The following is a 15865-nucleotide window of genomic DNA, read 5'->3' as shown; positions in this document are numbered from 1 at the left end:
TTACGCGCTTAATTCAATACTCGCCGTCATTCCGGGTGGATTGACAAAAGACCTCCAGCCGCTAGATATTGGTGTCAACAGGGCATTCGAAGCTAGACTGCTAACTGCGTGGGAACAATGGATGACAGAAGGCGAACACACCTTCACTAAGACAGGGAGACAGCGCCAGACGACATACGCCAACATCTGCCAGTGGATCGTAAATGCCTGGGCAGATATTTCGGTCACAACTGTGGTCCGAGCTTTCCGGAAGGCAGGATTCACAGAACTGCTGGATAACAGTGACACTGACTCCGATGACTTCGACGAGACGGAACCGGCCATTTTGGATCTCACATTTGCCCAACTTTTCACTTCGGACACCGAAGACGAAGGATTTACGAATGAAGAATAACTTCAGAAAGTGAGCGCTATGTTTATTTTGTGTGTTGTGACATTAACGTTCGAGCAACATTATGTTGCTATTGCTCTGCACTATTTTGAATTTTACTATGTTTGTGATTGCACATTTGCGTACATTTTGGGAGTGAACAGAGTTGTTAGAACGCTGGTTTTTAATATATTATTAAAGTTTGACTGACCTATCTGACTGTTTTTTTGACATTCCCTTTAGCGCAGTTAGATGCGGCTTATAGTCCGGGGCGGCTTATAGGTGGACAAAGTTTTGAAATATGCCATTCATTGAAGGTGCGGCTAATAACCCGGGGCAGCTTATAGTGCGGAAAATACGGTAATAGTTGGATAATATCGGAATATCAGCAAAAAAGCCATTATCGGACATCCCTAGTTCTCACTGATGTAAACAGAAGAATTTTCATATTTCCCATTAAATTGTCCAAAAAAATGTATTTTTTCTGGTATGTCCAAACTTTTGGTCTGTGCTGTATACGTTACAAAATGATTGAACAAATGTCGACATTCAGCTCCAGAAACATGTTCAGTCCTCACAGATGTAAACAGAAGAATTTTCATTCTGCTAATTTCCCATTAAATGTCTTTTTTTTTTGGCCACAGGAACCGATTGAAGCCCCAGCTGTGTGTTTGAGGCGGTTAGTGTCAGTCTTGTAATAAACGCTGACTTCCTTGCATGTGTGTAGGAGTGATGATTACACCTTGCATCAAAAGGTGGATTCAAAGCAGTTCAGGCTCCTCTTTGAGGGTGGGGATCTTCCCAATAGTCCCAAAAGAACGTGGGTGGCTTATCCCCCCCCCCCTACACACATTTCATTTGTCCAGGTAAGTGTGTGTGTGTGTGTGTGTGTGTGTGTGTGTGTGTGTGTGTGTGTGTTCAGAGCTTCACACCACGACCCAGCTGGGCCTCAGCGTAGCTCCGGAGTACTGCACGGCAGGCAAATCCTCGCCGGGCTCGTGGTCTTCACCCCCCGAGGCCTCGTCGGTGTCTGTGTCCACTGTGAGGAGAACCTGCAAAGGCACAGAAAAGTGAGACACTCAGGTGAGACGCTAAAAAAAATACACACCCCAATAACTGAATGATGCCAAAGACGGTGTGGTGTAAACATGCCCCCTGGTGGCAGCATGAACACGCTCGGTTGACTAGTTCCTCTCACCCGAGACTCGTGGTCCACGGCCCAGGGCAGCGGGTCGGCCTTCAGCGAGCTGTCGCACGAGTCGTCCACGCTCATCGGGCTCTTGTTCTTCCTCATGGTCAGGCTGTCCACCACCCAGAACATGATGGACTGCAGAGGGGAGACAAGCCTTGAGTCCAGCAAAGACAGGAAAACGTGAAGTGAAGTATATTTATATAGCACTTTTTCTCTAGTGACTCAAAGCGCTTTACAAAGTGAAAGCCAATATGTAAGTTCCATTTAAAGCAGTGTGGGTGGTAAAAGTGTCTTGCCCAAGGACACGACGGCAGTGACTAGGATGGTGGAAGCGGGGATCAAACCCGGAACCCTCAAGTTGCTGGCACGGCCGCTCTACCAACCGAGCTATACCGCCCCAATGTTAGGTTGTGACGTCGATTTGACCATTGAATTTTGGTCTTATTTCCAACCAACAAGGTGGATTCAACGTTAGACATCAACGTTCTCTCAATTTACAAATACAACTATTTTGCTACGTTGTTTCAAAGTGACTTTTAAAGGACATGTACGTCTAATCAACGTTGTTTCAAAGTGACTTTTAAAGGACATGTACGTATGTTTCAAAGTGACTTTTAAAGGACATGTACGTCTAATCAACGTTGTTTCAAAGTGACTTTTAAAGGACATGTACGTCTAATCAACGTTGTTTCGAAGTGACTTAAAGGACATGTACGTCTAATCAATGTTGTTTCGAAGTGACTTAAAGGACATGTACGTCTAATCAATGTTGTTTCAACGTGACTTTTAAAGGACATGTACGTCTAATCAATGTTGTTTCAATGTGACTTTTAAAGGACATGTACGTCTAGTCAATGTTGTTTCAAAGTGACTTTTAAAGGACATGTACGTCTAATCAACGTTGTTTCAATGTGACTTTTAAAGGACATGTACGTCTAATCAACGTTGTTTCGAAGTGACTTAAAGGACATGTACGTCTAATCAATGTTGTTTCAACGTGACTTTTAAAGGACATGTACGTATGTTTCAAAATTACTTTTAAAGGACATGTAAGTATAATCAATGTTGTTTCAAAGTGACATTTAAAGGACATGTACGTATGTTTCAAAGTGACTTTTAAAGGACATGTATGTATGTTTCAAAGTGACTTTTAAAGGACATGTACGTCTAATCAACGTTGTTTCAAAGTGACTTTTAAAGGACATGTACGTATGTTTCAAAGTGACTTTTAAAGGACATGTACGTCTAATCAACGTTGTTTCAAAGTGACTTTTAAAGGACATGTACGTCTAATCAACGTTGTTTCGAAGTGACTTAAAGGACATGTACGTCTAATCAATGTTGTTTCGAAGTGACTTAAAGGACATGTACGTCTAATCAATGTTGTTTCAACGTGACTTTTAAAGGACATGTACGTCTAATCAATGTTGTTTCAATGTGACTTTTAAAGGACATGTACGTCTAGTCAATGTTGTTTCAAAGTGACTTTTAAAGGACATGTACGTCTAATCAACGTTGTTTCAATGTGACTTTTAAAGGACATGTACGTCTAATCAACGTTGTTTCGAAGTGACTTAAAGGACATGTACGTCTAATCAATGTTGTTTCAACGTGACTTTTAAAGGACATGTACGTATGTTTCAAAATTACTTTTAAAGGACATGTAAGTATAATCAATGTTGTTTCAAAGTGACATTTAAAGGACATGTACGTATGTTTCAAAGTGACTTTTAAAGGACATGTATGTATGTTTCAAAGTGACTTTTAAAGGACATGTACGTCTAATCAACGTTGTTTCAAAGTGACTTTTAAAGGACATGTACGTATGTTTCAAAGTGACTTTTAAAGGACATGTACGTCTAATCAACGTTGTTTCAAAGTGACTTTTAAAGGACATGTACGTCTAATCAACGTTGTTTCGAAGTGACTTAAAGGACATGTACGTCTAATCAATGTTGTTTCGAAGTGACTTAAAGGACATGTACGTCTAATCAATGTTGTTTCAACGTGACTTTTAAAGGACATGTACGTCTAATCAATGTTGTTTCAATGTGACTTTTAAAGGACATGTACGTCTAGTCAATGTTGTTTCAAAGTGACTTTTAAAGGACATGTACGTCTAATCAACGTTGTTTCAATGTGACTTTTAAAGGACATGTACGTCTAATCAACGTTGTTTCGAAGTGACTTAAAGGACATGTACGTCTAATCAATGTTGTTTCAACGTGACTTTTAAAGGACATGTACGTATGTTTCAAAATTACTTTTAAAGGACATGTAAGTATAATCAATGTTGTTTCAAAGTGACATTTAAAGGACATGTACGTATGTTTCAAAGTGACTTTTAAAGGACATGTATGTATGTTTCAAAGTGACTTTTAAAGGACATGTACGTCTAATCAACGTTGTTTCAAAGTGACTTTTAAAGGACATGTACGTATGTTTCAAAGTGACTTTTAAAGGACATGTACGTATGTTTCAAAGTGACTTTTAAAGGACATGTACGTATGTTTCAAAGTGACTTTTAAAGGACATGTACGTATGTTTCAAAGTGACTTTTAAAGGACATGTACGTATGTTTTAAAGTGACTTTTAAAGGACATGTACGTCTAATCAACGTTGTTTCAAAGTGACTTTTAAAGGACATGTACGTATGTTTCAAAGTGACTTTTAAAGGACATGTACGTCTAATCAACGTTGTTTCGAAGTGACTTTTAAAGGACATGTACGTCTAATCAACGTTGTTTCGAAGTGACTTAAAGGACATGTATGTCTAATCAATGTTGTTTCAACGTGACTTTTAAAGGACATGTACGTCTAATCAACGTTGTTTCAAAGTGACTTTTAAAGGACATGTACGTCTAGTCAATGTTGTTTCAAAGTGACTTTTAAAGGACATGTACGTCTAATCAACGTTGTTTCAATGTGACTTTTAAAGGACATGTACGTCTAATCAACGTTGTTTCGAAGTGACTTAAAGGACATGTACGTCTAATCAATGTTGTTTCAACGTGACTTTTAAAGGACATGTACGTATGTTTCAAAATTACTTTTAAAGGACATGTAAGTATAATCAATGTTGTTTCAAAGTGACATTTAAAGGACATGTACGTATGTTTCAAAGTGACTTTTAAAGGACATGTATGTATGTTTCAAAGTGACTTTTAAAGGACATGTACGTCTAATCAACGTTGTTTCAAAGTGACTTTTAAAGGACATGTACATATGTTTCAAAGTGACTTTTAAAGGACATGTACGTATGTTTCAAAGTGACTTTTAAAGGACATGTACGTATGTTTCAAAGTGACTTTTAAAGGACATGTACGTATGTTTCAAAGTGGCTTTTAAAGGACATGTACGTATGTTTCAAAGTGACTTTTAAAGGACATGTACGTATGTTTTAAAGTGACTTTTAAAGGACATGTACGTCTAATCAACGTTGTTTCAAAGTGACTTTTAAAGGACATGTACGTATGTTTCAAAGTGACTTTTAAAGGACATGTAAGTATAATCAACGTTGTTTCAAAGTGACTTTTAAAGGACATGTACGTCTAATCAACATTGTTTCAAAGTGACTTTTAAAGGACATGTACGTATGTTTCAAAGTGACTTTTAAAGGACATGTACGTATGTTTCAAAGTGGCTTTTAAAGGACATGTACGTATGTTTCAAAGTGGCTTTTAAAGGACATGTACGTCTAATCAACGTTGTTTCAAAGTGACTTTTAAAGGACATGTACGTCTAATCAACGTTGTTTCGAAGTGACTTAAAGGACATGTACGTCTAATCAATGTTGTTTCAACGTGACTTTTAAAGGACATGTACGTATGTTTCAAAATTACTTTTAAAGGACATGTAAGTATAATCAATGTTGTTTCAAAGTGACATTTAAAGGACATGTACGTATGTTTCAAAGTGACTTTTAAAGGACATGTATGTATGTTTCAAAGTGACTTTTAAAGGACATGTACGTCTAATCAACGTTGTTTCAAAGTGACTTTTAAAGGACATGTACGTATGTTTCAAAGTGACTTTTAAAGGACATGTACGTATGTTTCAAAGTGACTTTTAAAGGACATGTACGTATGTTTCAAAGTGACTTTTAAAGGACATGTACGTATGTTTCAAAGTGACTTTTAAAGGACATGTACGTATGTTTCAAAGTGACTTTTAAAGGACATGTACGTATGTTTCAAAGTGGCTTTTAAAGGACATGTACGTATGTTTCAAAGTGACTTTTAAAGGACATGTACGTATGTTTTAAAGTGACTTTTAAAGGACATGTACGTCTAATCAACGTTGTTTCAAAGTGACTTTTAAAGGACATGTACGTATGTTTCAAAGTGACTTTTAAAGGACATGTAAGTATAATCAACGTTGTTTCAAAGTGACTTTTAAAGGACATGTACGTCTAATCAACATTGTTTCAAAGTGACTTTTAAAGGACATGTACGTATGTTTCAAAGTGACTTTTAAAGGACATGTACGTATGTTTCAAAGTGGCTTTTAAAGGACATGTACGTATGTTTCAAAGTGGCTTTTAAAGGACATGTACGTCTAATCAACGTTGTTTCAAAGTGACTTTTAAAGGACATGTACGTCTAATCAACGTTGTTTCGAAGTGACTTAAAGGACATGTACGTCTAATCAATGTTGTTTCGAAGTGACTTAAAGGACATGTACGTCTAATCAATGTTGTTTCAACGTGACTTTTAAAGGACATGTACGTCTAATCAATGTTGTTTCAATGTGACTTTTAAAGGACATGTACGTCTAGTCAATGTTGTTTCAAAGTGACTTTTAAAGGACATGTACGTCTAATCAACGTTGTTTCGAAGTGACTTAAAGGACATGTACGTCTAATCAATGTTGTTTCAACGTGACTTTTAAAGGACATGTACGTATGTTTCAAAATTACTTTTAAAGGACATGTAAGTATAATCAATGTTGTTTCAAAGTGACATTTAAAGGACATGTACGTATGTTTCAAAGTGACTTTTAAAGGACATGTATGTATGTTTCAAAGTGACTTTTAAAGGACATGTACGTCTAATCAACGTTGTTTCAAAGTGACTTTTAAAGGACATGTACGTATGTTTCAAAGTGACTTTTAAAGGACATGTACGTATGTTTCAAAGTGACTTTTAAAGGACATGTACGTATGTTTCAAAGTGACTTTTAAAGGACATGTACGTATGTTTCAAAGTGGCTTTTAAAGGACATGTACGTATGTTTCAAAGTGACTTTTAAAGGACATGTACGTATGTTTTAAAGTGACTTTTAAAGGACATGTACGTCTAATCAACGTTGTTTCAAAGTGACTTTTAAAGGACATGTACGTATGTTTCAAAGTGACTTTTAAAGGACATGTACGTCTAATCAACGTTGTTTCGAAGTGACTTTTAAAGGACATGTACGTCTAATCAACGTTGTTTCGAAGTGACTTAAAGGACATGTACGTCTAATCAACGTTGTTTCAATGTGACTTTTAAAGGACATGTACGTCTAATCAACGTTGTTTCGAAGTGACTTTTAAAGGACATGTACGTCTAATCAACGTTGTTTCGAAGTGACTTAAAGGACATGTATGTCTAATCAATGTTGTTTCAACGTGACTTTTAAAGGACATGTACGTCTAATCAACGTTGTTTCAAAGTGACTTTTAAAGGACATGTACGTCTAGTCAATGTTGTTTCAAAGTGACTTTTAAAGGACATGTACGTCTAATCAACGTTGTTTCAATGTGACTTTTAAAGGACATGTACGTCTAATCAACGTTGTTTCGAAGTGACTTAAAGGACATGTACGTCTAATCAATGTTGTTTCAACGTGACTTTTAAAGGACATGTACGTATGTTTCAAAATTACTTTTAAAGGACATGTAAGTATAATCAATGTTGTTTCAAAGTGACATTTAAAGGACATGTACGTATGTTTCAAAGTGACTTTTAAAGGACATGTATGTATGTTTCAAAGTGACTTTTAAAGGACATGTACGTCTAATCAACGTTGTTTCAAAGTGACTTTTAAAGGACATGTACATATGTTTCAAAGTGACTTTTAAAGGACATGTACGTATGTTTCAAAGTGACTTTTAAAGGACATGTACGTATGTTTCAAAGTGACTTTTAAAGGACATGTACGTATGTTTCAAAGTGGCTTTTAAAGGACATGTACGTATGTTTCAAAGTGACTTTTAAAGGACATGTACGTATGTTTTAAAGTGACTTTTAAAGGACATGTACGTCTAATCAACGTTGTTTCAAAGTGACTTTTAAAGGACATGTACGTATGTTTCAAAGTGACTTTTAAAGGACATGTAAGTATAATCAACGTTGTTTCAAAGTGACTTTTAAAGGACATGTACGTCTAATCAACATTGTTTCAAAGTGACTTTTAAAGGACATGTACGTATGTTTCAAAGTGACTTTTAAAGGACATGTACGTATGTTTCAAAGTGGCTTTTAAAGGACATGTACGTATGTTTCAAAGTGGCTTTTAAAGGACATGTACGTCTAATCAACGTTGTTTCAAAGTGACTTTTAAAGGACATGTACGTCTAATCAACGTTGTTTCGAAGTGACTTAAAGGACATGTACGTCTAATCAATGTTGTTTCGAAGTGACTTAAAGGACATGTACGTCTAATCAATGTTGTTTCAACGTGACTTTTAAAGGACATGTACGTCTAATCAATGTTGTTTCAATGTGACTTTTAAAGGACATGTACGTCTAGTCAATGTTGTTTCAAAGTGACTTTTAAAGGACATGTACGTCTAATCAACGTTGTTTCAATGTGACTTTTAAAGGACATGTACGTCTAATCAACGTTGTTTCGAAGTGACTTAAAGGACATGTACGTCTAATCAATGTTGTTTCAACGTGACTTTTAAAGGACATGTACGTATGTTTCAAAATTACTTTTAAAGGACATGTAAGTATAATCAATGTTGTTTCAAAGTGACATTTAAAGGACATGTACGTATGTTTCAAAGTGACTTTTAAAGGACATGTACGTATGTTTCAAAGTGACTTTTAAAGGACATGTACGTCTAATCAACGTTGTTTCAAAGTGACTTTTAAAGGACATGTACGTATGTTTCAAAGTGACTTTTAAAGGACATGTACGTATGTTTCAAAGTGACTTTTAAAGGACATGTACGTATGTTTCAAAGTGACTTTTAAAGGACATGTACGTATGTTTCAAAGTGGCTTTTAAAGGACATGTACGTATGTTTCAAAGTGACTTTTAAAGGACATGTACGTATGTTTTAAAGTGACTTTTAAAGGACATGTACGTCTAATCAACGTTGTTTCAAAGTGACTTTTAAAGGACATGTACGTATGTTTCAAAGTGACTTTTAAAGGACATGTACGTCTAATCAACGTTGTTTCGAAGTGACTTTTAAAGGACATGTACGTCTAATCAACGTTGTTTCGAAGTGACTTAAAGGACATGTATGTCTAATCAATGTTGTTTCAACGTGACTTTTAAAGGACATGTACGTCTAATCAACGTTGTTTCAAAGTGACTTTTAAAGGACATGTACGTCTAGTCAATGTTGTTTCAAAGTGACTTTTAAAGGACATGTACGTCTAATCAACGTTGTTTCAATGTGACTTTTAAAGGACATGTACGTCTAATCAACGTTGTTTCGAAGTGACTTAAAGGACATGTACGTCTAATCAATGTTGTTTCAACGTGACTTTTAAAGGACATGTACGTATGTTTCAAAATTACTTTTAAAGGACATGTAAGTATAATCAATGTTGTTTCAAAGTGACATTTAAAGGACATGTACGTATGTTTCAAAGTGACTTTTAAAGGACATGTACGTATGTTTCAAAGTGACTTTTAAAGGACATGTACGTCTAATCAACGTTGTTTCAAAGTGACTTTTAAAGGACATGTACGTATGTTTCAAAGTGACTTTTAAAGGACATGTACGTATGTTTCAAAGTGACTTTTAAAGGACATGTACGTCTAATCAACGTTGTTTCAAAGTGACTTTTAAAGGACATGTACGTATGTTTCAAAGTGACTTTTAAAGGACATGTAAGTATAATCAACGTTGTTTCAAAGTGACTTTTAAAGGACATGTACGTCTAATCAACATTGTTTCAAAGTGACTTTTAAAGGACATGTACGTATGTTTCAAAGTGACTTTTAAAGGACATGTACGTATGTTTCAAAGTGGCTTTTAAAGGACATGTACGTATGTTTCAAAGTGGCTTTTAAAGGACATGTACGTCTAATCAACGTTGTTTCAATGTGACTTTTAAAGGACATGTACGTCTAATCAACGTTGTTTCGAAGTGACTTAAAGGACATGTACGTATGTTTCAAAGTGACTTTTAAAGGACATGTACGTCTAATCAACGTTGTTTCAATGTGACTTTTAAAGGACATGTACGTCTAATCAACGTTGTTTCGAAGTGACTTAAAGGACATGTACGTCTAATCAATGTTGTTTCAACGTGACTTTTAAAGGACATGTACGTATGTTTCAAAATTACTTTTAAAGGACATGTAAGTATAATCAATGTTGTTTCAAAGTGACATTTAAAGGACATGTACGTATGTTTCAAAGTGACTTTTAAAGGACATGTATGTATGTTTCAAAGTGACTTTTAAAGGACATGTACGTCTAATCAACGTTGTTTCAAAGTGACTTTTAAAGGACATGTACGTATGTTTCAAAGTGACTTTTAAAGGACATGTACGTATGTTTCAAAGTGACTTTTAAAGGACATGTACGTATGTTTCAAAGTGACTTTTAAAGGACATGTACGTATGTTTCAAAGTGGCTTTTAAAGGACATGTACGTATGTTTCAAAGTGACTTTTAAAGGACATGTACGTATGTTTTAAAGTGACTTTTAAAGGACATGTACGTCTAATCAACGTTGTTTCAAAGTGACTTTTAAAGGACATGTACGTATGTTTCAAAGTGACTTTTAAAGGACATGTACGTCTAATCAACGTTGTTTCGAAGTGACTTTTAAAGGACATGTACGTCTAATCAACGTTGTTTCGAAGTGACTTAAAGGACATGTATGTCTAATCAATGTTGTTTCAACGTGACTTTTAAAGGACATGTACGTCTAATCAACGTTGTTTCAAAGTGACTTTTAAAGGACATGTACGTCTAGTCAATGTTGTTTCAAAGTGACTTTTAAAGGACATGTACGTCTAATCAACGTTGTTTCAATGTGACTTTTAAAGGACATGTACGTCTAATCAACGTTGTTTCGAAGTGACTTAAAGGACATGTACGTCTAATCAATGTTGTTTCAACGTGACTTTTAAAGGACATGTACGTATGTTTCAAAATTACTTTTAAAGGACATGTAAGTATAATCAATGTTGTTTCAAAGTGACATTTAAAGGACATGTACGTATGTTTCAAAGTGACTTTTAAAGGACATGTACGTATGTTTCAAAGTGACTTTTAAAGGACATGTACGTCTAATCAACGTTGTTTCAAAGTGACTTTTAAAGGACATGTACGTATGTTTCAAAGTGACTTTTAAAGGACATGTACGTATGTTTCAAAGTGACTTTTAAAGGACATGTACGTCTAATCAACGTTGTTTCAAAGTGACTTTTAAAGGACATGTACGTATGTTTCAAAGTGACTTTTAAAGGACATGTAAGTATAATCAACGTTGTTTCAAAGTGACTTTTAAAGGACATGTACGTCTAATCAACATTGTTTCAAAGTGACTTTTAAAGGACATGTACGTATGTTTCAAAGTGACTTTTAAAGGACATGTACGTATGTTTCAAAGTGGCTTTTAAAGGACATGTACGTATGTTTCAAAGTGGCTTTTAAAGGACATGTACGTCTAATCAACGTTGTTTCAATGTGACTTTTAAAGGACATGTACGTCTAATCAACGTTGTTTCGAAGTGACTTAAAGGACATGTACGTCTAATCAATGTTGTTTCGAAGTGACTTAAAGGACATGTACGTCTAATCAATGTTGTTTCAACGTGACTTTTAAAGGACATGTACGTCTAATCAATGTTGTTTCAATGTGACTTTTAAAGGACATGTACGTCTAGTCAATGTTGTTTCAAAGTGACTTTTAAAGGACATGTACGTCTAATCAACGTTGTTTCAATGTGACTTTTAAAGGACATGTACGTCTAATCAACGTTGTTTCGAAGTGACTTAAAGGACATGTACGTCTAATCAATGTTGTTTCAACGTGACTTTTAAAGGACATGTACGTATGTTTCAAAATTACTTTTAAAGGACATGTAAGTATAATCAATGTTGTTTCAAAGTGACATTTAAAGGACATGTACGTATGTTTCAAAGTGACTTTTAAAGGACATGTATGTATGTTTCAAAGTGACTTTTAAAGGACATGTACGTCTAATCAACGTTGTTTCAAAGTGACTTTTAAAGGACATATACGTATGTTTCAAAGTGACTTTTAAAGGACATGTACGTATGTTTCAAAGTGACTTTTAAAGGACATGTACGTATGTTTCAAAGTGACTTTTAAAGGACATGTACGTATGTTTCAAAGTGACTTTTAAAGGACATGTACGTATGTTTCAAAGTGGCTTTTAAAGGACATGTACGTATGTTTCAAAGTGACTTTTAAAGGACATGTACGTATGTTTCAAAGTGGCTTTTAAAGGACATGTACGTATGTTTCAAAGTGACTTTTAAAGGACATGTACGTATGTTTTAAAGTGACTTTTAAAGGACATGTACGTCTAATCAACGTTGTTTCAAAGTGACTTTTAAAGGACATGTACGTATGTTTCAAAGTGACTTTTAAAGGACATGTAAGTATAATCAACGTTGTTTCAAAGTGACTTTTAAAGGACATGTACGTCTAATCAACATTGTTTCAAAGTGACTTTTAAAGGACATGTACGTATGTTTCAAAGTGACTTTTAAAGGACATGTACGTATGTTTCAAAGTGGCTTTTAAAGGACATGTACGTATGTTTCAAAGTGGCTTTTAAAGGACATGTACGTCTAATCAACGTTGTTTCAAAGTGACTTTTAAAGGACATGTACGTATGTTTCAAAATGACTTTTAAAGGACATGTAAGTATAATCAACGTTGTTTCAAAGGGACTTTTAAAGGACATGTACGTATGTTTCAAAGTGACTTTTAAAGGACATGTACGTATGTTTCAAAGTGGCTTTTAAAGGACATGTACGTATGTTTCAAAGTGGCTTTTAAAGGACATGTACGTCTAATCAACGTTGTTTCAAAGTGACTTTTAAAGGACATGTACGTATGTTTCAAAATGACTTTTAAAGGACATGTAAGTATAATCAACGTTGTTTCAAAGTGACTTTTAAAGGACATGTACGTATGTTTCAAAGTGACTTTTAAAGGACATGTACGTATGTTTCAAAGTGACTTTTAAAGGACATGTACGTATGTTTCAAAGTGGCTTTTAAAGGACATGTACGTATGTTTCAAAGTGGCTTTTAAAGGACATGTACGTATGTTTCAAAGTGACTTTTAAAGGACATGTACGTATGTTTCAAAGTGGCTTTTAAAGGACATGTACGTATGTTTCAAAGTGACTTTTAAAGGACATGTACGTATGTTTCAAAGTGGCTTTTAAAGGACATGTACGTATGTTTCAAAGTGGCTTTTAAAGGACATGTACGTCTAATCAACGTTGTTTCAAAGTGACTTTTAAAGGACATGTACGTATGTTTCAAAATGACTTTTAAAGGACATGTAAGTATAATCAACGTTGTTTCAAAGTGACTTTTAAAGGACATGTACGTATGTTTCAAAGTGACTTTTAAAGGACATGTACGTATGTTTCAAAGTGACTTTTAAAGGACATGTACGTCTAATCAACGTTGTTTCAAAGTGACTTTTAAAGGACATATACGTATGTTTCAAAGTGACTTTTAAAGGACATGTACGTATGTTTCAAAGTGACTTTTAAAGGACATGTACGTCTAATCAACGTTGTTTCAAAGTGACTTTTAAAGGACATGTACGTATGTTTCAAAGTGACTTTTAAAGGACATGTACGTATGTTTCAAAGTGAATTTTAAAGGACATGTACGTATGTTTCAAAGTGGCTTTTAAAGGACATGTACGAAGTGACTTTTAAAGGACATGTACGTCTAATCAACGTTGTTTCCACGTCTAGTTCCTGCTGGCTCACCTGTGTGACTTGAAGAAAGGTGTGTACTTACGTTGACGATGAAGGGCACGATGAGCATGACCAGCACCAACTCCAGCTGAGGGTCAGCGATGTAGCCCAGCAGGAGCGCCTGGAGCTGTGAAGGACGGGCAGATCCATTTTGATTTTCAAAATAAATGTAAATTCACCAACTTGTTTATTTCTCGCAAGAGATTGACGTACTTTGGACCAGCCCGGGACCAGCAACACCAGGCTGATGGCGCCTTTCTCCAGCACCATGATGAGCAGGTAGACGCCACACTGACCCAGCCACGCCGCCGCCTGGGGGGGGTCACCTGCACCACCAATAAACACTTCTTTGGTTAATCAACTCTTAAAAGGAGCCCGATTATGCAAAACAAACTTTTGTCACGTCATGACATTGCTGCTTTTACCAGCAGAGGAGCATGTTGGGCAGCGCACACACACAGAGTACTTACAAGCAGACACAGTGTGGAGACAGAAAAGCAGAGGAGCATGTTGGGCAGCACACACACACAGAGTACTTACAAGCAGACACAGTGTGGAGACAGAAAAGCAGAGGAGCATGTTGGGCAGCACACACACACAGAGTACTTACAAGCAGACACAGTGTGGAGACAGAAAAGCAGAGGAGCATGTTGGGCAGCACACACACACAGAGTACTTACAAGCAGACACAGTGTGGAGACAGAAAAGGGAGAACGGACACATTTTTGGCCTAAAAAGTCAAGATAAAGGTGAAGTTATAATACTGAAACACCCTCAAGAAGAGGTGCTTTAAAACATGGTAAAGTAAGTTTCTTACAAGTATCATTATCACTGGAGGACGAGGAATAGCTAAACATGCTTCACTACACACCGTAGGAGGATACAATAGCTCACCGCCGTCACAATGTAAACAAACGCCATGGGTGGATCTACACCTGACATCCACTGTAATGATACCAAGTACAATAGTCGATACTACTATGATTACATCGATATTTTTTAGCATCACAAAATCTTTTTTACTTTTTAAAAATGTATATTATGTTGATAAAGTCAGTAAATACGTCCCTGGACACATGAGGACTTTGAATATGACCAATGTATGATCCTGTAACTACTTGGTATCACATCCACACCTAAATGTGTGGTATCATCCAAAACTAATGTCAAGTTAAATTTTGGTCATATTTCCAACCAACAAGGTGGATTCAACGTTAGACATCAACGTTCTCTCAATTTACAAATACAACTATTTTGCTACGTTGTTTCAAAGTGACTTTTTAAAGGACATGTACGTCTAATCAACGTTGTTTCAAAGTGACTTTTAAAGGACATGTACGTATGTTTCAAAGTGACTTTTAGTTTCAAAGTGACTTTTAAAGGACATGTACGTAATCAACGTTGTTTCAAAGTGACTTTTAAAGGACATGTACGTCTAATCATCGTTGTTTCAAAGTGACTTTTAAAGGACATGTACGTATGTTTCAAAGTGACTTTTATTAAAGGACATGTACGTCTAATCAACGTTGTTTCAAAGTGACTTTTAAAGGACACATACGTCTAATCAACGTTGTTTCAAAGTGACTTTTAAAGGACATGTACGTCTAATCATGGTTGTTTCAAAATGACTTTTAAAGGACATGTACGTATGTTTCAAAGTGACTTTTATTAAAGGACATGTACGTATGTTTCAAAGTGACTTTTATTAAAGGACATGTACGTCTAATCAACGTTGTTTCAAAGTGACTTTTAAAGGACACATACGTCTAATCAACGTTGTTTCAAAGTGACTTTTAAAGGACATGTACGTCTAATCATGGTTGTTTCAAAGTGACTTTTAAAGGACATGTACGTATGTTTCAAAGTGACTTTTAAAGGACATGTACGTATGTTTCAAAGTGACTTTTAAAGGACATGTACGTATGTTTCAAAGTGACTTTTAAAGGACATGTACGTCTAATCAACGTTGTTTCAAAGTGACTTTTAAAGGACTTATACGTCTAATCAACGTTGTTTCAAAGTGACTTTTAAAGGACATGTACGTATGTTTCAAAGTGACTTTTAGTTTCAAAGTGACTTTTAAAGGACACATACGTCTAATCAACGTTGTTTCAAAGTGACTTTTAAAGGACATGTACGTCTAATCAA

The 15865-nt window shown here is 35.7% G+C and overlaps 1 protein-coding gene across 2 annotated transcripts in view; it reads right to left on the bottom strand.

Annotated features, from left to right (window-relative positions):
* Positions 1-414: 414 nt before the first annotated feature.
* The window catches only part of tmem110l (transmembrane protein 110, like), a 52627-nt gene continuing 37176 nt past the window's right edge, over positions 415-15865 (bottom strand). Inside the window, exons 5-9 of one of the 2 annotated variants that reach the window (XR_009817667.1) lie at positions 14398-14447; positions 13931-14043; positions 13761-13844; positions 1569-1697; positions 1276-1422 (exon numbers count right to left, since the gene is read on the bottom strand). Coding sequence is in view for 1 of the 2 variants with exons in the window: in XM_061983549.1 (XP_061839533.1) it covers positions 1297-1422; positions 1569-1697; positions 13761-13844; positions 13931-14043 (452 nt within the window). In the remaining variant the exon portion in view is untranslated. Of the gene's footprint in view, positions 1423-1568; positions 1698-13760; positions 13845-13930; positions 14044-14397; positions 14448-15865 lie in introns of both variants that reach the window. The other variant, XM_061983549.1, reaches the window with a different exon arrangement.

This window comes from Nerophis lumbriciformis, linkage group LG25 (assembly GCF_033978685.3).
Source record: "Nerophis lumbriciformis linkage group LG25, RoL_Nlum_v2.1, whole genome shotgun sequence".
In the NCBI taxonomy this organism is placed as follows: Eukaryota; Metazoa; Chordata; class Actinopteri; order Syngnathiformes; family Syngnathidae; genus Nerophis; species Nerophis lumbriciformis.
The sequence above is the reverse complement of the archived record's forward strand: the minus strand, read 5'-3'. Positions and strand labels throughout refer to the sequence as shown.